The sequence below is a fragment of the Peromyscus leucopus genome, chromosome 9 (genome assembly GCF_004664715.2).
Source record: "Peromyscus leucopus breed LL Stock chromosome 9, UCI_PerLeu_2.1, whole genome shotgun sequence".
Classification (NCBI taxonomy): Eukaryota; Metazoa; Chordata; class Mammalia; order Rodentia; family Cricetidae; genus Peromyscus; species Peromyscus leucopus.
Genome location: NC_051070.1, coordinates 53,612,869 through 53,638,679, shown reverse-complemented (window position 1 = coordinate 53,638,679; position 25,811 = coordinate 53,612,869). Strand labels below are relative to the sequence as shown.

The following is a 25,811-nucleotide window of genomic DNA, read 5'->3' as shown; positions in this document are numbered from 1 at the left end:
CAGGCTGAGGACTGCATAAGTCACAGTAGAAAAGGGTCTCTGGTCCGGTCTGGTCTGGCTACAGTGGCTTCACAGCCCTCCAATGAGCATCAGCAGTGACTCAGAGCCTTGCAGACTTACACACACACACACACACACACACACACACACACACACACACACAAAGCATGCAAACACAGCTTTGTACACATGCATAAAAGCTGAGGCAAAGCAGCCCGTGTAGACAGGTGAAGCCAACTCCTACCCTTTAAGACATAATCCTCAGGCTTCGTGAACTGGCAGGGAATGGGGCTGACTCCTGTGTAATTCCAGAAGTTCCAGAAGCGGGCTGAGGCTTCCAGACGGTGGGTAAGATAAGGGGCATTTAAAGACCATCTCCACCCTCTCTGCCCTCTCAGTGTCTGGACAGGCTGCATCTTCTGGACTTGGATGGCGGTTAGTCTTAACTAGGAAGACCCTATCCCTTGCAGCTTCCCAGTGATGTCCCGATAAGCCCCCCCCCCATGTTTTCACTCTGTCTTGCCACTTCCTGTGGCCTCCCTCTTGACTCCCTTCTTAGGAGCAGGATTACTGCTTGCATTAGGCTTCCCGCCAAGGAGTCTCCCTGCAGGGCTAGACCGTAAAGCTCTATTACAAGCAACGGAAAACAAAGATTCACTTGGAATCTGTGGACTTGGATGGTAGAAGCTTCTCTCTGTAGCTCTAAACGCTGAGAGGCTTCAGAGCTGGGGGTAGAAGGATGCGGCTGATGGTGGAATCTAGGAGCCAAGCCTGGGAAGGGGTGATGAGCTGGTTGCGGGTCTTGGCTGGCCTTCCTAGTGGTCCAGGACAGAGAAGCTACACAGGAAACTTTTGCCACCCGACCCTCAGAAGGTTGAGCACTTTCAGACTCTGAGCTATGGGGATGTGGCAGGGCCATGGCGGTGACGGGGGACCAAAGGGAGTGGGGCAGTGACAACTCCAAGGATGTGTGTCACTTCTGCACTCAGCAGGACCATGTGTCTCTCCAGCAACCCCTGGTGCGGCTGAGAGGTGGAGCCCAGGTCGGGGAGGGCCGAGTGGAGGTGCTCAAGAATGGAGAATGGGGGACCGTCTGCGATGACAAGTGGGACCTGGTATCTGCCAGTGTGGTCTGCCGAGAGCTGGGCTTCGGGACTGCTAAGGAGGCCGTCACAGGCTCCAGGCTGGGGCAAGGTAAGGAACGGAGGAGCCGAAGGTGTGAGTCTCTCTTCGAGGGACAATATGGCCCTAGGAACCTAGACCCCGCTGGGGGGCCAGGATCCCCCTCAAGGCCAACTTACTCTGCTCCCTCCTCACAGCAGCCCACCCATTAGGGAATCCTGGAATACCCCTCCCCACCACCACCCTCCCCGCCCCCGAGGCAGATCCTTAGATTTCACCAAATCCCCGTCTGATGGATTTGGAACTGCCACCTAGAGAAAGCATGGATGGCAAAGAGAGATGATAAAACAGCAACTAGAGGACACACAAGCCCAAGCCTCCAACTCCCTGCTCCATACTCTCAGCTGCTCCAGTGGGAAAGCCAGAATCCCAGGTCCTTCCAATAGGAAGGACCCCAGAATCCACCAAGTGCACCTGCACCCAAAAGAACCAGCCAACCGTCACCTTGCATTTCCACCCTGGTGCAGCCTTACCAATATTGGGCTCCTGACAGCAGAGAAAGGAGCCATGGCCGCCCTCTCTGACGTCAGGAGACAGTCATGAGAAGGAGGCTGCTTTTCATCAAGTGTCCCGAGCAAATCGTTGGTATGTGTCGAGAACAGAGGTACGGGAGGCATTTCCTAGGGAAACTCTGGGAACGGTGCTGTCTCCTCGATCACAGAACAGATCACAACCTCTCCTGAGTGAGTCCATGAAAATCACTCAGCCTTGAAAGTCCTGGTCCGTCAGGAGACTTCCCCAAGACCAAGCAGCCTTCTGAATGCTCAGCTCTTCTGTGCAGAACTGTGTTCGAGGGGAGAAAGTTTTGGTCTTTTCTGGGACTCTGTTCAGCACTGACCAGTACATAGAGAGGCTGCTATGGCCGTGAGAATAGGTCTTGGGCTACAGACAGCGGTGGGATGTCCTAGGCAATGGTTCTCAACTTGTGTGTCATGGTCCCTCTGGGGGGTCACATATCAGATATCCTGCATATCAGACATTTATATTATGATTCATTAACAGTAGCAAAATCACAGTTATGAAGTAGCAATGAAATAATTGTATGACTTGAGGATGGCACCACCACACGAGGAACTGTATTAAAGGGTTGCAGCATCAGGAAGGTTGAGGACCACTGCCCTAGGCTGTGAGAGGAAACCCACACTCTTGCAAATGGAGCCATCATCCCGTGGAAAGGAGTCTGGTGAGGTCACTGGTTGCAGCCTGAAAGAAGAAATAGCCCCCACTCACCCAGGTCCTGAACACTGCATCAGTGGCTCTCTCTGCTGGTTGAACTTCATCTCCAGCTCAGTTAAAGAACGCAGAACTCTCATATCCTGACAGTGCAGCTCATCCACTCGAGTTCATCTGCTTGACTGTCCTGCAGTGTGCCATGCCCCCAGCTCCCCTGGGAATGAACTGAGGAAAGTCTTAGGGTCATAGACCTGCCCTGCTGGAGAGGAACTGAGCTTCTCTGGTCCATCATATGAGGAATTTGGGGCTCGGGGACCCTAATAGTTGACGGACATTCTGAGGCTCAAGTTTCCTCTTAAGATTTGCACTTCCTTTTTTGAGGCTACCTCCCTCCTTGACTAGTCTTGATGACATTTGATCCTTTCTTGTGCAAATGTTCCAAGGGCGTACTAAAGGGTAGGTGGTTTGGGGCAGACGCCGCAGCAGCATATTGTGTTGCCTGGAAGTCTCTGCTCTGCCACACAACAACCCATTCTCCTTAGGTCCCAGTGAAGAAGTCAGGCTCCTCGGTGTTTCCACAGTCCACTCTGCCGGGTGATCAACATGGTCTGTGCTTTCCTGAGGTCCACAGGACCACAGTCACTCATCCTGAGGCATAAACAAGCACTCGATGACATGGACATTCCATGTGTAATGAGTGACTGCCATATGACCTAATTTTTTTCACCGCCCAGAGCGGCCAAAAGTTTACAAGTGCCTGAGGAATTCTAGGAAGAAGAGGCCTTGGGTGCCTTTGATGTTGGCCTTCAAGGCACTATGGAAGATGTATCTGCCTTCTGCCACGTTGGGGAGATGACGTTAGCAGTCAGGAGAGGAAAAGTACCACATTCATAGACATGCCCCAGAGCAGATAGGGTCAGCTCCTCAGTCCTGGCTCTAGCCAATGGAACAAGAAACCACACCCAAACCCATGGGTAGTGAAAGGGCAGAGGCTGAGTCCTCACCCTGGCCTGGCTACTTATTTGTCTGTGACCTTGAAGAACCTGCTGGTCCTGAGATTCTTCACTGTAAAACAAGGTGGTGTGTGGGGCTCTGTCTGGCTCCAGTGTCACCAGGATGGATGTTCAGGTTAAGGCAGACTCTTCTCTCTGTACTTCACTCCCCCCCCCCCAAAAAAAAAGTCCCAGCTGGCTGCCGACACATGCACTTTCCCTGACAACTGAACCAAGTGTGAAGGAAGAGGCCTGTGTGTCTTAGCTCCTGTCCTTAGAGTCTGTGCCCAGCAGGTACTGCTCCAGAGATGTCCAGGGAGGGAGGCACCCCAGGAAGCGGGGGGCATATTCCAGTCAAACAGGTATGGCCAACTAAACAGACGCTTGGTAAAACACTCCAACTCTGCAGACCAATGCTTTCCAGCAGAAACATAGCCACATAGGTAATTTTGAATTTTCTAGTAGCCACATGAAAAAGAACTGAGGATGAAGTGAACTCTAACAATCTATTTTGTTCCACCCAGTATATGCAGAATATTATGATTTTAACGTGTAGTTGGCAGAAGGGCTGTTAGCAAGATTGCTTGCATTTTCATAACACAGCTTCGACATTCTTCGCGTAGTCTATGCTTACAGCCCGTATACTCGCCCTGGCTGTGTTTTGAGTGGCCCGGCGCCTGGGTATTGGGCGGGGCAGTGTCAGAGAAGTGGCTGCAATGGCCTTTTGTCCACAGCAAGAAGTACACGTGGCCGGCCTGCCGCACATGCAACCGTGGGTTGTTGTGAGGTGACGTGAATTAGGACGGATGTTTGGGATCATCCAATACATGGTGAATATCCACTGAGGTCACCTCTCCGTCATCACCCTCAAATTTATAACAGAAGCCCTAGTCCTATGGCTCCCTCAGTATTTTGTCTGAGCCTTTGTACTTTGAATCCTTGTAAATCTTCCAGCAGTTTTTCCTGAAGTATTTTTACTAATGTATAAAATTCCAAGAAATTGGAAACGTACTCATTTGTAAATTTCTAAGGAAGCAGAAACTTAGCACTTTCCTCCTAGAAGTCAGTATTTTGGGCCTCAGGACAGCTAGATGGTGACTGTCTCTAGACACTCTGCTCCCCTAATAGGGCCAAAGACCCTCCTAGGCTGTAAGAACCTGCGGCCATCTCCAGCTTTATTTCTGACTCCCTACGTCATAAGCCTCCATGTGACTCCTGCCTTGCTCGGGCCCTGGGAACTTTCCAGGGCAGACTCTGCCTCCTGAGTCCATAAGCCATGGCATTGAGGCTGATAGGTCACAGGTGCTCAGTAATGTCAGTTGCATCTGTGTGGACATTGTGGACACTGTGGGGGGTTTCCTGCCTTTCCCAGCACTGGCTGGGAATATTCCAAAGGGAAACATGGAGTCCCTGCCCTCCAGCGGGAAAGACTTCGGGGAAGCAGTTAAAGCAGAGTGCTCAAGGCGGTGTACTACAGGACTGGATGCAACCCAGACAGGGGTGAAGTGAGGACCAGAGAGGCTTGCTTCTCCAGGGAAAGGAAGGATGGATGGATGTCTGTGGGTGGGCTGAGAGAGGGAGAGTGGGCCAGGCAGAGGAAGGAGCTCTTATCTCTGTGACAGAATCCAGATCCCTGTGGCTTATCTGGGAGGAGCCTATGATTCCTGTGGCTGAGGTGGGAGGAGCCTAAGAGCTCTGTGGCTGAGGTGGGAGGAGCCTAAGAGCTCTGTGGCTGAGGTGGGAGGAGCCTAAGGTTCGTGTACGTGCGACTGAGGTGGGAGGTGTAGGCCAAGCTGGAACATAAGTGGGAGGCCATATAGTGCAAGGTTCCCAAGACCATCTGGTGCCATTGGATCATGGACACCGCTCCCTAAGGGCATTGAGAAGCCACTGGAGGCATTAAACATGAATTTAAAACCCCCATGGGGTTTTATGTGGGGGAAGATACTGGAATAGGGCAGAGAGGGAGGCCAAAAGTCATTTGGTCATTGTCCACGGGAGAAGAAATTATTATGGTTTGGGAAATGGGGGACAGGAACCAAGCATCCAGATTTGGGGAAACGAGTGAGCAGAATGTGATGGGTGTGTTGTCTGGGATGGAGGATGGGTTTTCCGGGTTGGAGGAAACCCAGAGGTGATCATGGGGTTCCAACAGTGCCATGGGTGCTAGGAGGTGCCATTTCCTGGTGTGTGTGTAGGGGGTGGGGGCTGTGGAGAAACAGCTGGAGAAGAGAGGCAAAGCCAGATGACTCTTCAAGAAGTTCACCATCCTTAAGACAGAGATTGCCAGGCATGGGCAGAAGGGCCTGAGGACCCTTTTTCTCCAGTCTGAGGCTCACATTATCCCAGCCCCAGAGAAACAAGCTTCCTAGCACCATCTCCATGTCGCCTGCAGCATGTCTCCCATCTGCCCTTCCGGGTTTACTCTCCACACTCACCCATGATGCCTAGCGACTCAAGGCACAGTTGGGTTTGGCCCACACGGGATACTGGTGAGAACTGGAGGCAACCAGAGGGGAGTCCCTCCACGGAGGGTAACAGCCGTTTTCAGGGGTCTTCTCCTCTCCTAAGTGAGTTATTGGCTCTTCTCTCACTCATGGGGGTGTGTCCAAGCCCCAGTATTATTAGCCCTGAGTTCTCACATACCCTGTGATGTACACTCCCAACATCCCATCCTTGACTGTATTTTAAAATGCTCCCCCACCCCTTCTAACTCAGACCTCCTAGTTTGTATAGGCTACCTGTTTCCTGCAGGGACTTTACAGGTACAGCCATAGTTACAACTTTCAGACTCCTAAATGCCTAAAACTATGGTAACATCATCTAATCTGACTCCTTTGTTAAAGAGAGAGACCCAGTGACCAGGGAGGCTGAGTGTATGAGTTACTGTTCCCATTGATGTGACCAAATACTTGACAAGAAGCAACTTAAGCAAAAGATTTATTTGGGCCTAGTTTATTTAAGAAAGGACATAGTTCATCATGGCAGGAAAGGCGTCGTGCCAGAGCATGAAGCAGCCGGTCACATCGCATCCATCCGAAGTCAGAAAGGAAATAATAGACAGGAAGTGGTACCTGGCCTTCAAACCCCCTAAGCCCACTCCCTCGTGACTCATTTCTTCCAGCAAGGCTCTATCTTCTAAAGTTTTCACACGCTTCCCAAAACAGCACCACCAGCTGGTGGCCAGACATTCAAACTCATGAGCTCGTGGGCAACATTTTACATCCAAACCGTAATACTAAGTGATCTGACCAAGGTCCCATAACAGTTTAGTAGTGAATTTTATCTGCACTTATGACAAAATATGCACCCCCATTTCTCTCCCGGGAGAAGGGGCTGTGGTTGGGAGAGTTTTGAAGAAGGAAGAGGCAGAGTCCGATTTCTAGGGTCTTTCTTGCCTGTTCCAGGAAACTTCTTCCAGGTGATTGTATAACACCCATCTTCTTTCCCTTCCTAGGGATCGGGCCCATCCACCTCAACGAGGTCCAGTGCACGGGGACCGAGAAGTCCATCATAGACTGCAAACTCAACACAGAGTCGCAGGGCTGCAACCACGAGGAGGACGCTGGTGTGCGATGCAACATTCCCATCATGGGCTTCCAGAAAAAGGTGAGGAGGTGAGATGCCCAGAGGGACCTGTGATGCTGAGGCCCCAGAGAATACAAACCAGGTGGCCTTGCTCTGAAGGACTCTCCGAGGTGTCAAGGGTACTCTAGGATGAACTCTTGACACTGGCTCCGCCACTGTCACTGTCATTGCCAGCCAGCATTTCTAAGTGTGACAAATGAACAAACACACAGATGCCACTCTTGGTCTGGCAGGTATCTGACTTCTCCCTGTGGGATCCCTTGCTTCGGGACTAGGCATGTGATACAGGGGCAGCTCAGAATTTTCGACAAGGGACTCGGGGTCTACCACACCTCTGACACCCTTGGCATAGGTTCTCTGTGAGGACCCAGAGACGCCACATGGATGGATGGCAGGTCTGCAGAGCACTGTGCCAACGCAGCGTAGACAGCTGCGTAGACAGAAGGAATTGAAGGAAGTCAGCAGAACTGTAACCCGAGACAAACTCCACCCTTCCTGAGGCAGGCTTTAAAGCTTGCCGACCTTGTTCCCAGAGAAGAATCCCTCACCTCCTTGTCCTTCAGGAAATCTAGCCAATGCTACAGAACACCCTGGATTTTCTCCACAATACTCTCCACTGTGCCTTAAACTCGTCAGGTGCTGTGTGACATATGTCCTAGAGCTGACATTGTATGCTATCAGAACAGACACACCATGGCGCCAGATGTGCCAGGCTCCTGCTTAGACAGCGGTCCTTGACCTTGACACCAGAGCACCCAGGCACTCCTGATGCCATTCACCATCCTTAACTGGCCCATAGGTGGGAACCCAGCAGCAGGCAGCTGAGCTGTGCATTCCTTGCGGGTGAGCAGGAATGCACACACAGGGAAATCTGCCATCTGGAGCTGCCAGAGGTATTCTAAGGGAACCCTGTTAACGCTGCCACCCATGGACAGCCCTAAGTCCCAGTGTGCTGAGTCATCCTCCAGATGAGTCAAAGCTCAGTGACATGACAGACCTCAGCCAAAGAAACGAGGCTTTCCAGAAGCTTTCGGGGGTCAGTAGATAGAGCTTAGCCAGGCCAGATACCTGGTTATCGCCACAGAAGTGCTGAGTTGCCCCTGCCAACAGCTCTCACCTTTCCAAAGGCCCAGGTTCGAGGCTGTGCTATCTGAGCTCATCCCCAATGCAGGAGGAATTCTGTTTGTTGTGATGGCCAGCCAGGCACAGCAGCATGGCCAGGCGTGGGGCTCCCAAGTGTCAGCCACTGTGCCAGGAGAAGCAAAGCATCCGAGTTTTCTCACCATAGGTCTGCTTCTGCTGACAAAACGAAATACCGTCAGCCTCACCAATGGGGTTGGTTTCTTCCTGGGTCTGCCAGGAGAATACAGCCAAGCCAAGGCGTTGCTCGGCTTGGTGTCTTCTGGGGCTTCTCCGTTCTGACCTGTTTCCAGCCACCTCCTTATTGTCCTTATGCAACCTCTTTCTGTGCCTGTTACATCCCCAGGGTCTCTTTTCTCCTTATAAAGACATCTAGTCTGGTTAAATTATAACATTCCCATATGGTCTTACGTGACCTTAATTGTCCCCTTCGAGACCACACCTCCAAGCAGAGCGAATAGCAGTGGGACTTATGCATAAGCATTAGGGAAAGAGATCTGGGATGTGGTTTAGTTGGTAGTGTTTGCCTAGCATCCACAAGGCTCTGGGGTCTGTTTATCCAGCTACAGTGAAGCTTCATTTCTTCTATCACTGGAGAAAAGAGGCACCGTGAGAGACTCTGTGAATGGTCAGCGGTACCTAGTGTCTCTGAGTGAGTAAGCGGATCCAGCAGAATCCAGATGCTACACACATAATTCATGTCACCTCTTGGAAGGCACATTACTGAAAGAGCGGTGTTCAGGATGGGCGAACAGACACCTGGGTGAGACCTCACTGAGTTCATGCTGGCATAATTGTCATAATTTGGCACACAGGGGACTCTTAAGGATGTTCTGAATCCAAAGGTGGTCAGATAGGACCACCTGGCTTGGAACTAGTACCAATATGGAGAGAGTCTCCCATCCATCCTCAAGACCATGTTTCTTGCTATTCACAGCTGCGCCTGAATGGAGGCCGCAACCCCTATGAGGGCCGAGTGGAGGTGCTGACAGAGAGAAACGGGTCCCTTGTGTGGGGGACCGTATGTGGCCAGAACTGGGGCATTGTGGAGGCCATGGTGGTCTGCCGGCAGCTAGGCCTGGGCTTTGCCAGCAACGCCTTCCAGGTAAGTGGCTCTAGCCTCACAACCTAGCCCACCTTGTATCCATCCTGGCCTTGCCCATCATCACTCAGCTCTTCTCGTCAACTAACTTTCCCCAGCCACTAAGAAGGAACACAACCAAGCAAACCCTGGACCAAGGCAAGAGACCTCATTCTAGCCTTAGTTCCTTCCTTGACAGCCCCAAGGCCTGGAGCAAGTCTCTCCTACCCCAGTCTGTTTCCAGCTACAGAATAAGGGGCTCCAGGGGTGTCCAGTTGTTCACATTGTGACACAGTGTTGTTATCCACAAAGTTCACACTGTGCCTTCCAGTTGCAAAAACGTTACAGAGAAAACTCATAATGTTTTAAGTATGTTTTTGGTTTTGTGTTAAACAGCCTCCATAGTTATGGGGGGGCTTGTTGTGATCTCCTGTGGCCCACTGGTTGCAGGTTGGAGACCTCTGAGTCACTTACTGCTGTGGCCACTCCAGTCTGCATGTTGGGGTTCTCCATGGGCCGAGGGCTGAGTCTGAAGTGTCCTGTATACTGTTTGTAGAGGGATGGAATTGAATCTTTGAGGAATGTGGGGAGCACCCAGCACCAGGATAGAATCCCTGTTCACAAAGGGACCTCTGTCTTTTTTCCTTGTAAAGTTTTCAACGGACTGAACAGGGCCTATTCCTGATGATACAGTAGTTTGCTTCACTCAAATCAACTGATTTTGATGTTAATCTTATCTAAAAACTACTTCACAGAAACATCTAGAATTGAATTTTAACAACTATCTGGGTATTTTTCGCTGAGCCAAGCTGACACATAAATAAACCCTGGGAATTTCAGGAGCACAGGATCTTATGTTCTCTTGCAAGCTCTCTACCTGTCCCCACCTCCCCCCACCCCATTTTCTCTACTAGAAAGTTCTTGAACTAGAAGAGTGTATGCTAACAGTGTTTTGAAGTTCTGTTGCTAGAAAGAGCTTAATCAATTTCAGCATCATCAACCTGGGGCTCCTCAGTCAGCATCCTATAAAATGCTTTTCCTAGAATTAAATCCAGAAGTTGACTTCTATAAGACAGCTAATTATTGGCATATGTGAATGGATGTCTCCGATCCTGCAAACCCAGAGTTAGTTGTAGATGCTCACTCATTCCGTCACCAGCTAACTGCATGGCTGGGATAAATGACTCTCTGAGCCTCATCTGTCTCCATCTGGAAAATGGGATCATAAAACCTTGAGGGCTTTGTGAAGCCAGAAGTTGACAAGGTGACATACTAATGATTTCTTTGGTTGATTTCTCCAGGAGACCTGGTACTGGCATGGAAATGTCTTCAACAACCAAGTGGTCATGAGTGGAGTGAAGTGCTCGGGGACAGAGCTATCCCTGGCACACTGCCACCATGATGAGGAGGTGACCTGCCCTGAGGGTGGGGTGCGGTTTGGTGCTGGAGTCGCCTGCTCAGAAAGTAAGACTTTCTAAGGGCTGCCTCTCACTCTTCCCACCTGTTCCCAGTTCTAGAGGAGTTCAGGGAACCATCGGTTACTCTTCCCAAGACTCTGGGGTTTCACAGTGTGTGACCAGGAGAGGAAAGCACAGTAGATTCTGGGTCAAAGAGGACGAACGATAGCTATTTCCCAAGCACAGGACCTGGCTGATGGCATGGTAAAGAGGAAACAGGGAAGGGTTAGGTTAAAGAGTGTCTATCAGTTACATTTCTCATTTTTAGTACTGTTTTAGTTAGGGTTTCTACTGCTGTGAAGAGACGCCATGGCCACAGCAACTCTTATGAAGGAAAACATTTAATTGGGGCTGACCTACGGTTCAGAGGTTCGGCCCATTATCATCATGGTGGAACATGGTGGCATGCAGGCAGACATGGTGCTGGAGAAGGAGCTGAGAGTTTTACATCCTGACATGCAGGCAGCAGGAAGTGAACTGAGATAGTGAGCATGGCTTGAGCATATATGAGACCTCATAGCCCACCTCCACAGAGACACACTTCCTCCAACAAGGCCACACCTACTGCAACAAAGCCGCAGCTCCTAATAAGGCCACGCCCTATGAGTTTGTGGGGGCCAATTGCATTCAAACTACCACAAGCACCAAATGCCTGATAAAAGCAACTTAAGAAAGGAACAGTTTATTTTGGCTACTAGTTTGAGGATACAGTCCATCAGGAGCAGGGACTAGGGAGCAAGCTGGTCACATTATATCCACCAATCTGGAAGCAGAGAGAGGTAAATGCTAGAGTTCTCCTCCAGACCATATTCTCTTGAGACACTTATCGATGTTCTGGTTTCATTCCTGTTGCTGGGATAAAATATCCTAATGAAAAGTAACATAGGAGAAAAGTGTTCATTTGGTACATAATTCCAGTTTATACTCTAATATTGCAGGGAAATCAAGGCAGGAACTTAAAGCATCACAACCACGGTCAAGAGCAGAAAGAGGCAAATGTACCCATGCTGCCTGCTTGCTTGTTCTCTGTCAACACTGTCTACTCTCATACAGCCCTACCCAGGGAATGGTACCACCCACAGTGGGCTGGACCAGTTAACAATAAGACAATCCCTGACAGACATGCTCACTGGCCAATCTGATCTAGGGAATCTCTTAGTTGAGACTCCCTTCTCAGGTGATTCAAGGTTCTGTCAAGCTGATAATTAACCAGTATAACATGCAACAATCAGAAAATGAGATTTCTGCATCTGTTGGAAATCAGTCCTAGAGGCTCAGTATTCTTAAACCTTTCCACTCAAGATTCCTGAGACATTTTTACATGACTTTAATTATATAGGTGTATAAAATAAGTACACAAATCAAACATTTGCTGATAATAAATCACATTTATTTTACAACAGTTCTTTTGTATGCACATAATTTTACCATTCATTAAAGGTGAAATTAAATTTGCATAGTTAGGGTTTCTATTGATATGACCAAAAGCAACTTGGGCATGAGAGGGTTTATTTATTGGGCATGAGAGGAAGCCAGGCCAGAAATAGGGCAGGGACCTAGAGGCAAGAATTGAAGCAGAGACCATGGAGGGATGCTGCTTACTGACTTGCTCCCCATGGCTTGCTCAGCTTGCTTTCTTATAGAACCCAGGACCACCAGCCCAGGGTGGCACCACTCACAATAAGCTGGGCCCTCCCACATCAATTATCAATCAAGAAAATGCACCCTCCACAGGCCAATTTGGTTGGAGCATTTTCTCAATTGAGGTTCGCTCTTTCAAATGACTCTAGTTTGGTGTCAAGTTAATATAAAAGCTAGCTATCACACATACTAATAAGATAGATGTAGTTTCTATTTTTGCATAAAGAAATAAATCTTGATGAATGAGTTGATCAATACTTTGATATTATAATTGTTAATGCTAAGAACACCATTTGCATAAATACATAATACAAAATAACAGATGTATGTTTAGGGTCATTTCAGAGATGATTAGAAATCTACTCTAATCCCAAACCAAAATTCTTTCAACATTTTTTTTTTTAAAAAATGAAATTCAAGTCAGCGTCTCAAGCAGCACTTTTTGAAAAGGGACACTCTAACACAATACAACTGAAGATGTGCCGATGTTACATTTATTTGCAAATAAATGCTGGGAGGAAAATATTAGAAGTCTTTGTTTCCCATATTTGAACCGTGTTTCTCCAAGAACGGAAAATGCTTGTGTATAGTAAAAGTGCTGTAAATCATAACATATGGAAATCTTGAATATGAGTTGAGGGCAGTGTTTGGGGCAGTGTTTGCTGGTGTTGTACATGTGACATGTACAATGCAAAGTGTGCATGCTGTGCTGTGTGTTCAGAACCAAGGCTGTGGTGAAGTCACGCAATGCAACATGGGCAGGCACTGCCAGAAACACCTCAGCCTCAATAGGCATTTGATTTTCGAATTAATTTTCAAGCCATTGTGTATGCAGAATCCTTTCACTCTTCCCAAAATTTTCAAGACCCTCCACATTCACTTACACAACTTCATAGGGGGGGTCTCAACCCCCAGTTTTTGAAGTTAGGCCTAGGATGTTGCTGTGAACTGCTTTCTGAAGTACATGCTTTAAGCCCATGTTTCACGGGAGCCCTGCAGTTCACATCTGTAGAAAGAGGCCTCCTTCCCCCACCCCTGACAATGTGGACAGCGTCCTTTCTGCACAAACTCTATGCCAAGCTGTGATGAAAGGAAACAGGAAAAACTTGTGAGAAGGCAGTTTGGCAATGTGCATCAACGTTTTATAATCATGCTGCTTTTTCTCCTGGAAATGTCTCTGCTAGAGATATATTCTAAAGAACACACACACACACACACACCACAATTTAGGCGCAGTTTGACTATAGCATGTTGATCACAGACTTGTCTTTAATTGAAAAATTCTAGTCAGCTAAGGCATTGCCTTTCTAAAATATAGAAGCAAGTGGTGAATTAAATATTACAGAATCATAACATGAATGTGGCAGTATTTAGACATCAATAGTCAAGATGCATTTTGGGGGGAACGGCATTAGTAGGCCATAAATCCTCATGCATGTTGGGAGAGAGAGTCACACCAAGGGGGAGTGGTGTCTCCTTCATTATTGTTCTGGTTTTAATTATGGGATGTCTGAGGGGCTTGAAAGTAGAGAGAATGATCCAAGGAGCCCTTGGATGTCTATCACCCATCTGTGTGTCAGCCATTTGCCCACCCATACCGGGAACTGAAGGGGAGTATCCAGAAGACTTCTGGAAAAGAGAGAGTATAATTGGGAGTGACTGGAAGGTAACACGGAGGAGCCCCAGGCCAGCTTCAGAAGGACGTGTACAGAATGATGGCACTTTTCTCAGGGGTGCCCACGGAAGGGGTTTCCCGTCTGTGACCCATGTCTGTCTTCCATAGCTGCACCTGACCTGGTGCTTAACGCCGAGATTGTGCAACAGACTGCCTACCTGGAGGACAGGCCCATGTTCCTGCTGCAGTGTGCCATGGAGGAGAACTGTCTCTCGGCCTCCGCCGTCCATACCAACCCCACCACGGGCTACCGTCGCCTTCTCCGCTTCTCCTCCCAGATCCACAACAATGGCCAGTCCGACTTCCGCCCCAAGAATGGCCGCCACGCGTGGATTTGGCATGACTGCCACAGGTAGGCCATGCCTCCCTTGGTCAGTCAGTTACCCAGCCTGGTGTTCTTCAGTAGCCAGACCTGGGATCTAGAATGCCAGAGTCACCTCAGGAAGGCCAGCGATCCAAGATCTAGGCAGATGAGTAATCTCTCTCTGGAAGCCATTCTCCACTCCCAGCTCACTGGCTGAGTTCCCTGCCTCTTGGCTCCAGTGCTTTTGACCCTAGGCGACATGCTGATCTGAGTGCCAGGGCCCTCCAGTCTGCAGTTTCTACGGGCATGCACAGTACACTTGTACTCCATAGGGAGCTTTCAAGTCTCCAGCCTTGGGCCTTCTGTCCATACAGGAATATGTTCTGCATACCAGTGTGAGGTTTTTTTTTGAATTAAATTTTAAAGTTAGCCTACAAGGTAATGGGTTTCATTATGGCATTTGCACACACGTGGTTGTACTTTTAATGAGTCCCCCCCCACACACACACTGCCATTTCAAATCTCCCTTGGTCATCCTCCTTACTTGGTGTTTTTAATGTCTCTAGGAAGACTGGGGGTGTGGAGATAGGAGCTCCAGGACCCAGAGTCATGAGAACTGGTCTAAGCCTAAGTCCCTGACCAGCAGCTTGACATTAGGCCAACTGGGCCACATTGCTGGGACTTCTGGGCTCCCTTCCAGCTCATCTGTGGCTGTGATCCAGGTGCTGCAAAGATTGGGTCAAGACAGAAGAACAGTGGGAAATCCTAGAGCCAGTGCCCCCAGGGCCTATGGAAGCCACCAGGACCTCTTCCCTTCCTGTTTCCTTTGCTCTTCTTGACTTGTAATCCAACCCAGACTCCGCTGTCACTACCTGGTCACTTTTTGTCCTCAGTCTGGGCAGGTAGAGGACACTGCAGGCACACTGTTGGAAAAGAAGCTGCTGTTCCTCCTACCGGGAATCCCTCTTCTAGAGGTCCACGAACTCCTGGTAGATCCGTTCTCTCAAATATTCTATCTATGTTAGGAAATGTTTGCATTAGATCCCTGCCTTTCAAAGTGAGGCCCCTGGATGGGTGTGTCTACCATTACAGTGAGATCTAGGCATGCTGAGTGCCAGAGGTGCAGACCAATGACCCCATCTGCACGTCAGTAGGACCCTCACAGGTCTGCACATCAGAGCTGGGGAGGTCCTTCTAGGCTTTGATCCAGCTCTAACACTGCACTCACATCAGAGGCAGATGCACTCACATGTGGCCATTCCCGATGAACAGGTCACTGAATTCCATACAACTGCCGGAGCTAGCCTGAGGAGTTACAGTTCAGGGGTCTCAGCTGGGCCCCTCCGCTCTCAAATGCGCTGCTCTCCCTGTTAGCTCTTCCAGACTTTCATCAGACACCTTCCTATGTTTTGCTTCTTTTTCATGCCATAAATCATAATCCACTCACAGTTAAATCAGCTTGAGGCTAGGGTTGTATCGCCTTATTCCATAAGAAAATACTATGATCCCACTTCAGCTTCTGATTTTCCTTTGCAGCAACTCGCTGAATGCTGTACATACCCTGAAGCCCGAGGAATCACTTCGTCTTTGCCAGGGTACAAATTGGAGTAGAATTAAAGTCAGGACAGTCTCAGTGCCTGGTTTCCCTTAGAGACCACGTGGTGGGAAGCCAGGACAGCAGGAGCTGGTGCTGCCTATGGGTCTATAAGTGGACGGTAATTGCATCTCAGCCCTGCATATGGTGGCCCACCCAAGATTACATGGTAGGAGGCTCCTAGTGCCATATGCTTAGCCTCAGAGCCACCAGTCTCCACCCTAAGAATAGCCATATGGTGACATCATGGCAGTGTTGTGATCTGGAGTCCCAGGGACTCTGACTCTCCCTCCCCACTTTTCCTGGGGGCTCTTTTCTCCTTTGCCTACAAATGTTCCCGTCAATGGTTTGGGAGGGGAGGGCGGAGAAGAACACGGGCAAAGCATGTGACCCTTCTTTTGGGCGCCCCTGGTTTCTTGTCAACTGGACATGGAGGCAGCGCCCTCAAGGTTGTTCTCTCACTTGTATTGTGCCCTTGGTCAGTGACCTTGGTACAGTCCACCTTTTGTCCTTGTGCCCAGGGATCGGCCCCATATCTTCTTCACTAACATAGTGTGCCACAGTTTTGATGAGAGACAGACATTGTAGGCACAGGTATTCTACGAACGCACGATCCAAGGAACTTCATGAGCCCCACACATACACTCAGTCTCCAGAGCTCCAGGTGACATCTCCAGGCTCACTGGTCTTGTGATTCCCTATCTAGCCAAAGCTGCCCTTGAACTCCCAGTCTCCTTCCCCTAATTCCAAAGTGCTGGGATTACAAACATGAGACTGTCTGGTACTCTTCAGGTTCATTGGGAAGACCTTCCAAGGGAGTTGAAGCTAGTTCTTCTTGGGTCCCTTGCAGAGGCTCCTGAGAGCTGGCCTGGCCCTTCCTCAACTCAAGAAAGTTGCTTCTGTGAAAGCACTGACATTCCATCTCAGCAGGTTTACAGACATTCTGAAGCCATGAATGGAGCCAAGCAAGAGAGGGAGCCCTGGCTCAGATAAATGTGAATGGGGAACTGGCCACTTCCACATTCATTAATGCTACAAGGAGGAGCAGAACTATGTTCTTGAAGACACGAAGCTGAAACAGAAAGATTAGTGCTCTTAGATGCATTTCTGGTGCCCTTGGTATCAGTACCCTCGATGTAGTCAGCTGTATCCTGGGGGCTTGCCCTTCCCTTCTTGGGGAATCCCAGGGCAGGGTGGGGTGGGGTGGAAGGAGCTGGAGGAGCAGAGGAATGGGCCCCAGTACAGGCTGTAGCCCCTGGGTTCAGGAATGTCACAGATGTAGAAGTGTGTCTGTCCAGCCTGCCTCCACCATGTGCCTAGTTGCCCCCTCCACCAACAGGGTCAGAATCCACGGCTGTAATGAGGCCTCTGAACCAGTTAGAGGTCCCTCATCTCACCAGTCAGCAGGCCTGACACATGTGGATGGCAAGCTAGAGCCCACAGAAGGACCCCTGTCTTTTATGGCAGTCCTTGATAGGACTGGAAAACACCCAAGTGCGTCTTCCTCAATCTGTAGTGACAGTACGTCAAGACATGTACAGCTTCCTGTGGGCACGCTGTGTCTGTCTTCTGTCTACGTGTTCATCCGGCATGACGCATCCCCAGAGGAGTGCCAGCTCTCAGGACACAGAGCCCTGGAATCCTACGGGAAAGGCCAACTTTCATTTTATCTAGGTTATAAGGAGCTCAAAAGCTGTCCCTGGTAGCCTATACCTGGTATCCCAGCATTCAGTAGGCAGGGTAATGAATTTGGGGCCGCATGGTGAGTCCACGGCCACTGGACTCACTCATAGTCTGTCACTGTCTCAAAGAAAACAAGGGCCGGTGGGGTAGCTCAGTGGTAGAGCACCAAGTATTCCTAGCACCACAGGAAGGAAAATCAAACAAGCAAATATAAGAATTCTATGAAGCACCAGGCCACACTCCCTTTTTTAGTATTCTAGGATTTCTTCTCATGTCTGCAGTTTCCAATGCCCACCCCAGGGCTCATTCTACCCTTAGACTCTGAGCTGCTAAGAGGGCCACTGTGTTGCCCAAGACTCTCCCTCCTGCCTTCCTAGCACCCATCATTGTCTCCTGGGTGGAGGCCTGTGGGAGATTAGATGGATCTCATGTCTACCTCGGACCTAGGAGGAGGAACATGTGGCCTTCAAGGGTATCCAGGAGATAAAGCAGACACGCTCCAGGACAGCGATCAGCAAGAAGCAGGGGGCCGTGGAGCCTATGGCTTCCTCCCAGGAAGAAAACTGCAGCTAGAAAAGACCCAATTCCAGACTGAAGGAGGTCTGACTACAGGAGGCCGCTTCATAACAGCCCGTCTGTGGCTCCCTCTGAACTCTGTTTAGACGACGGAACATAAACGTACTTCCCTGCGATCTTTCCAGCCGGTCAGCAAGTCACATAAGCCCCTCTCTGAGGCAGCAGACATTTTTCATTCCGTGAGTCAGACCTCATGTCTCATCCGCTCCCTGCAGGGAGCCAAAACAGACTCCCTCAAAGTCCTCACCTCATCCGCTACAAAATGTTCCTTGTAAGGGCTGTCCGCTGGCCCTGGCCCAGTACCATTTTACCAGAAACATGAATGACCTGGGGAAGCCCGACTTAGCAGCTTCTGACATTATTTATATAGCATGAACAAACTCGGGAGGAAGGAAAGAGCCTCTAATTTCCTCCCTGGAAACCCTTTCCATGGCCCTCCTCTCTCCTGCACACACGGTGGAGGAAGCTCCAGGCCGCTACACCAATAGTCAGGCTGGGTGACAGGACCCAGGGAGCCTTGACTACTGCAGCTGTGACTGCGGATGGGCGGAGCCACGATCAGGACGGTGGCCAACAGAGAACATCCTTTGTTACGGCCTCATTTGGGTTCTTTTATGTCTCTGTCCTTTTATTTATTGATTTTGAGACGGCTTCTCCTGCACCTGGGTTGGCCTCAAACTCACTCCTGCGACTGAGGATGACCGTGAACTTCTGATCCCCTTGTCTCCCCCTCCTCAGTGCTGGGTTCACAGGCCGCCATGGCTAGTTTATGTGGTACTGGGGGATCGAACCAAAGGTGTCCTGGGTGCTAGGCAAGCATTCCAACAATCGGGCTGCAGCCCCAGCTCTGCCTTTTATCTTATTTGGTTCTTACATCACCCCAGAAGTTGGCAATAATAGTCTTGCTTTACCAAAGAGGAAACTTGGTCTGGGCATAAACAAAGCCCTACAGTGCCTTAAGAGGCTTCCTGTACGAAATGTCCCCGCAATGGTGGAGATGAGTGTGTTAGCATAGTTGCAGGTACGACCCACACAGGACAGGTGGAGACGAGGCGAAAGCCAGCCTGCTATCTTTTGTCCTAGGCCTGCATAATGGATGATTCTGGAATCCCCTCAGCTGCCCTCAGTAGCACCGCTTCCCCTGTTATTCCTGAAGCAGCTGCGTCACTCTTCAGCACATCTGTTCTCAATTTCTCCCAAGTGATGGCATGGGCTGCCGTCAACTATCAGCCAAGGGAGCTAACTGCACCCGGCTTGCACACGCTCCCTTCTAGAACCCCAGAGATGTGCTTTCCCGAGCTGCTGCCATGCCCCTCCCTGAGAACCACCCACTCTCCAGAAACCTCCCAGCCCTTCTCCTTCCCCTCCCTGTTTGATTTGCTCATTTTGAGGAGCGTGGGCTTACTGCTCCCTTCCCAGGGCTCTTAGGCCAAGGCCAGGCCTCCTCTCCCACACCAGAGTGCACACACATCACTCGGGTCCATGTGTGTTCTTCTCTGGGCGCGTGCCCTATATCTTAGTGATTCCTGTTTCCCTGACTGCCACCCCATCCCTTTTATCTCCTTCCTTCCTTCTCTATTCCTACTTTTAAAAAATGTGATCTTAAAAATTAGTCTGTTCTACTAGTTTTATGCCAGTAAAAAAAAAAAAAAAAAAAAAAAAAATCTGAGGAAACTAATTTAGAAAGGTTTGTTCAGCTCACGGTTTTGAAGGTTCAAAGCCATAGTGTCCAAAGGCAGCAGGTGGTAGCACATCTGTGTGGGGATAAACACACCTAAATCCAGGAAGCAGAGAGAGAAAGGGACTGTGGACCTGAAATCCCTTTTGAGGGCATGTTTCCAATCACCTAAGACTCTCATAGGCTGCACCTCCAAATGGTCCATAGTGTCCCAATAGCGCCCCCCATAGGAAAGAAGCTTTTAATACATGGGCATTTGTTAGACCTATGGCAAATCTGGGAAAGATTCCATGAGGGAGTGGGCTGAGAGCCAGCTGGGCCCTCAGGAAGGTCCCTGCGTATTAAAAAGCTTGTTGTGCTGAGCCGATTAAATACCAGACACTGGGCTGTCAGCTGGACTCACTGACACCCACAACATTCCAGCCAGTAAGTTACGTCATCCCCACGTCCGATGAGGGGGATCAAGGCGTGGCAAGATGTCTGACACCCCTGCCCAGAAGTTACTGTCTTCGCTTTGGCCTTCCCTTCTCTCAGTTCCCTCTTCATTCCTGTCCCTGCTGCCTCGAGGTTCTCCAGAGGCAACTCACCAGCTAGGAAGCTGCTTCCAGGCAGCCATGGTTCCAGACACTGACATTGGGCCCTGTTTCTGGCTCCCAGGCACTACCACAGCATGGAAGTATTCACTTACTATGACCTGCTAAGCCTCAACGGCACCAAGGTGGCTGAGGGCCACAAGGCCAGCTTCTGCTTGGAGGACACAGAGTGTGAGGGAGGTATGTTTGAAGGGGAAGGTTGGGGCTTCCCAGAACTTGGAACACTCCCAGTGGATTGGAACACAGTCCGTCTGGATGGAGGCCAGGCCACACACCTCTCCATGTTACCCTGGCCACTGCTGGGTATCCACGTGGCTTTTATTTGCCAACTCTTGGGGCCTTCAGTGGCTACACATTGGGGCTGGGGAAAGTGGTTCTGACGTCATCTGTCCCCCAGAGTTGTTCTCACTGGCAGGGAGAGGGCTGCATGGCTTCCAGGTGAGGTCTGGTCACTTGAGCCTGACTCACATGCCTCTGCCTCTCTGCTTGCCACGGAACATTCTTCCTAGGGGCCCAGTACCAATAGAGCTCTGTCATGTTCCCAACTCCTCTCCCTGACCACCATGCACATATCATTCTGGTCCTACCTCAGGTAGGTCATCACACCTCACTGTGATTGCCTGATAGGACACCTGGCACTCTCACACACCAAGGACCCTTTCAGGACAGATACCTGTCCTCTACCTATTGCCCACATGAGGTTCTAGATGCTGGTGTGACCCACTGCCGACATCATGAAATCACATAGAAAAGAGGTTTTGAACACCTACTGTGTACAGACAATCTATGAGGGACCAAGAAGACAGATGAGATACGAGCCCAGAGTCCAGTTGCTGATGGTCTAGAGAAGATGAGATGACCTCATGTTAAGATAAACAGCAAACATTACAGATGTCTCAGGTCACGACACTCATCCCTACCCCAGGCTGAGGATTTCACAGGAATGCCAGCATAGTTCAGATTGGTCAAGGAGCACTTTGTGGAGGAGAAGACCTCGAGTGCTTGGAGGGAATGCTGGCATGTAGATAGGGAGTTGAGTGAGAGTGTTCTTCTGAAATGGGAAGGTATCAGAAGCCCACGTGGGAAGGATGGGATGGAAGCTGGGGGGCTTGAGGACTGGAAGAGGTGAGGCGGGCGGGGACCACAGATGCATGGCGATGCTCCTCTCTGCCCACCTACAGACATTCAGAAGAGTTATGAGTGTGCCAACTTTGGAGAACAAGGTATCACCATGGGCTGCTGGGACATGTACCGTCATGACATTGACTGCCAGTGGATAGACATCACCGATGTGCCCCCTGGAGACTACCTGTTCCAGGTGAGGTGGGCAGAACTCAGGGCTGCTGGGAGAAGAAGTAACTGCATCAGCCTTCTTGTGGGTGTCCAGAAGTAAGATCCATGAGGCCAGGCAGGGTGCCTCACTCAGAGGCCATCTTATCTGTCCGTCATTATACATGAGGCACATGGGCCTGAAGGATACCGAGCCGGCAGGGCATGTTGGGAGCCCATCATGGCACCCAAGATGTAGAAACAGTCATATATAATTCAATTAACCTTATGAGCTTGGAATTAAAATGTATGTGTGAGCTGCTTTGAACCAGGAAGTGGGTCCATGAACTCTGAGGCAACCCACATCTCAGGCTTCCCCTTCAGCCACCATACTGATTTCCTCCGGACTTCACACCTTGCTTTGGTCTGTTCTGTTAAGGCTGAAAGCAATTGCGGTATCCTGCAACTGTGTGATTTTTCCTTCCCCAGGAGGATCTGCAAAAGGGCCATCTCCGTGCACACAAATGAGTCTGTAAGGCTAGGAAGTCAAGCTAAGGACACCCTGGCCAGGAGACTGTTTCGTGAAGGCTTCCAGCTACCCTGCCCTGAGGAAGAGCCAGGGAGCCCTGGCTTCCGCCTTCCTGCAGACAGTTGTGGCATACTCCGGCCAGGCCCATGTGGCAGGGGAGAGAAACACTGTATCCCAGTTTTCTCCTGGCACATGGTTGCATTCCTGCCTACAGAGGCTTCATTGCCACATATCCCCACATGTTGCGTTTCCCAGCGCTTGCCCTATTGGACGGCAACGTGTGTAACCAGAAGTGGGTTGTTCTGCCTTGAAAGCATTCCTAGTGGGGAATCCAGGCAGCCCATGATCTAGCCCACAGTCCCTACTGCTAGACACTCCCTTGAAGAGCCAGCACCTGCGGAGAAGTAACCACAGGGTGCTTTGAAAGGGTCCCCGGGCATCATCAGCTCTAAAAAGTAGACAGCCATGCGCTTTCTAGCCACAAGCCAAACCCAGAACCACAGCAGGCCTGGGAGCAGAGCACTCGAATTTAAAGAGCGGACTTCCATGGCAATGGGCATGCATGCAGTGCCTGGTGGCGCCTATTGGCGGCTCGCTGTCACTCAGCCGGGTGAATGTGTACCATCCTATCTGCTAAAAGTGCTTCATGGTCCCCGATAGCCCTCTGCTCAGGAAGTGCATCGACCCATTGACTCTCATGTGAAGGGACACTGTTAGTATCCTCATGTCACAGCTAGGCAAATGCAGGTCACAAGTCTCTATGTCCTGTTCTTGTCCCCTAAGCGGTACAATCAGCAGACGGGTGGACTTGGGGGTATGCCAGTGTTTCTGATGACACAGAGCTGTGGATGCCCTGGACTGTAAGTCAACAGGCCACGAGAGCTAACCTCTGTGACAGACAACAGAGCTTACTGCGTGGCAGACAATAGGGATTGGAAGAGGACTCCCAAAGGGAGGAAGTGGCCGGGGGTGCACAGACTCAGAGGCAGGGATGGATGGGCAGATGGGTTTCTGGGGTCCTTGCTTCATCCCTTCCAGATACAGAGACCTCAATCCACTTCCCTCAGATGCTCTGAGTGTGATGTGAGTATGGGGAGGACTGTGAAGACCACACAATTCACCCCAGTCCTTGCTCCTACATGGGCCACACCCACCCTGAGAGCCTGACTTGTACCCAGGTTGTAATCGGATGTGCTCATGTCCACCCTTCAGGGATGCTAGAATGGACAGGGGCCTGTCTGGGCCTTAGTGTGGGAGGTGCTATCCACCCACGTTGAGTGGGAGGGGCTGAGGGGACAACTAGGATTTAGGGAGAAGAGAACTCAAAGAAAAATCAGGCCACCTCAGAGAGGGACATTTGCCAGTTTGTCTGAATGAACAGTACCACATGCACGTGGCCTCGGTAGGCTGTGGTTAGCAGGTCAGACACAGGCTTTCCGGCGTGGCCCCTACCAGGCCAGGATATGACATCAGACCCAGTTAGCCTCATTTTGCCACAGCCTCTCTTAGGGAAGACCTAGCCGTACTGTTAAGGGTACGCAGCCTCTGCCCTGGAGTGGAGGACAGCCAGCAGAGGAGTTACAGTGTCCTGTGACTTGACTCCCTCCAGGTTGTCATTAACCCCAACTACGAGGTGCCAGAATCAGATTTCTCTAACAACATCATGAAGTGCAGGAGCCGCTATGATGGCTACCGCATCTGGATGTACAACTGTCACGTAGGTAAGTTCCCTCGGCGGCCCCACCCGCCTCCTCCTCCTCCTCCGGAGGCTGGAGCACAGGACACAGCTGCCCTACTTTCTCCGGGAACCAGAGGCAGCTAATCTGGGAGAAGCTGGGAGTGGAGCCAGCGTCAAATTCCTAGTTCAGAAAGCAAGCCAGAGATGCATGAAGGCCTGGGTGGGGATTGGGTATTCGCAGCCAGCCCTGGCAAAAGGAAGGAGGGTGGCACAGAACTGGCGGGCCCAGCAAGGCAGACCCCAGGTCTATATAAGGGCTGGAGCTAAGGCCATCAACCCACTGGTCCCGTGACCCCAACTGTGTAGGCATCAGTTCATGGGCTCTGTGTACCGAGTCTTGCTGGGAAGCACTCTCCTGACTCGTCACCAATGAAGAGCTTTTTCCTTGGGGAACAAGAAGGAAAGCAGTTTTTGCCTCTGTTGGCGTGTGACAGGCCTCATTCCTGGGGGCACTGCGTTTTTTTTTAAACATCCTAAGTTTGGCACAGTGCCTGCTGAGTCCCTGGCCCTAGAGCTCACTGGTACCATCCTGGCGTGTAGGGCTACAGCTGAGCATGTACTAAATTTTTTGTCTCCTTGACTCCTGCTCTCCAGGTGGAGCCTTCAGTGAGGAGACTGAGCAGAAGTTTGAACACTTCAGTGGACTTCTAAATAATCAGCTCTCTGTGCAGTAAAGAAGACCTGGGGCCAGGCATGATGGCTCATGCCTGTAATCCCTGCACTCAGGCTGAGGCAGGAGGATTGCCACGAGATTTCTACTCCAGACATTAGACGGAGCTTCTGTCTCAAAAGAAAAAGAAAAAGAAAGACAAAAGACAAAAGAAAGAAAAGAAAAATGACTTAATGGTCACCTACCGAGTTCAGGAGACAGTGTCTCCTGGCGGGGAATACCAATTGCCATCTCCCGGCTAGCCAGGCCTAGCTGAGAAGAAAGGTGCTCCTTCATTTACTAGGCACTGCTGCGTGTCCCTGTTCTGAGGCAGGGGCTTTGGCACATGGCTTTGTGAACTGGATGGCAAGCCTCGAGCAGCTTCTCCCATCCAAGTTTTGGTATATCCTAAGTGCGACATCACCACGCTCTGCATAGATGGGCCATTTTCTCCTGGAGATGTGGCAAGTGCGAACTTAGCAACCGCAGAGGTGGTCGAGCCGGATTCCATTTTCCCCCTTCTTAGGTCATTTCTGGAAAACTTGAATATCGAGACCTCTGTATTAAGTGTTTGTTTTTTTTTTTTTTTCCTCATTGTACAAACTTCTTGACAAGATCAACTCGAGGAAGGAAGGCTCTGTTTGGGCCTTCGTGGCTTGAGGACCCGGTGCGTCGTCGTGGCAAAGAAGGTCCTTGTGGCAGGAGCATGGCCGTGTCTGGTTTCAAACTCACTAGATAGCTGAGGATGACCTTGAACTTCTGCTCCTCCTGCTTCCACCTCCAGAGTGCTGGGCATGAAACCCAGGACTTCACACCTGTAGGGAATGTGCTCCTTAACGGTCATAGCGGCTTTCTCAGCACCCACCTTTCTCATCACCCACCTTTCTCAGCTGCTTTAAACTTCTGTGTGTTCTTTTGCTTACCAAACTGCACATTTTCCTCTCTCTTTCTGCTCCACTTGCTCGTTTTTTTTTTTACAGTGGGTCTGAATAAGAGCCATGAGCAGAACCATACCACAGCCTGACTGCTATTCCATCTTAAAATGTCCTCTGCCAAACAAATTAGCCCATCGCTCTCAAGATCCACTCAAGTGCTCGGCGCACAGGCAGACTGCAGCTGGATTCTTGCCAGGGTATAACATGGTTGGCTTCTAGCTCACTTCCAGAGAGTCAGCTAGTCCAGGGCCCCATTGAAACCTCAGGTAGCAGGCCTCCAATGTCCACATTTTTCTTGGCATTCTGGTCCTCCAAACTCCCACCAGAATAATCC

General features: G+C 50.3%; 1 protein-coding gene across 3 annotated transcripts in view; it reads left to right on the top strand.

The window, feature by feature from the left end:
• Loxl2 (lysyl oxidase like 2) overlaps window positions 1-25,109 on the top strand; it is an 89,786-nt gene extending 64,677 nt beyond the window's left edge. For 2 of the 3 annotated variants that reach the window (XM_037208423.1, XM_028883178.2), the window contains 9 exons: window positions 990-1,194; window positions 6,805-6,956; window positions 9,013-9,180; window positions 10,458-10,620; window positions 14,038-14,281; window positions 20,422-20,537; window positions 21,539-21,675; window positions 23,765-23,876; window positions 24,488-25,109. In XM_037208423.1, the coding sequence (XP_037064318.1) occupies window positions 990-1,194; window positions 6,805-6,956; window positions 9,013-9,180; window positions 10,458-10,620; window positions 14,038-14,281; window positions 20,422-20,537; window positions 21,539-21,675; window positions 23,765-23,876; window positions 24,488-24,567 (1,377 nt within the window). In that variant the 3' untranslated portion in view covers window positions 24,568-25,109. The remainder of the gene's footprint in view (window positions 1-989; window positions 1,195-6,804; window positions 6,957-9,012; window positions 9,181-10,457; window positions 10,621-14,037; window positions 14,282-20,421; window positions 20,538-21,538; window positions 21,676-23,764; window positions 23,877-24,487) is intronic. The other variant, XM_028883180.2, reaches the window with a different exon arrangement.
• The last annotated feature ends 702 nt before the right edge of the window (window positions 25,110-25,811 follow it).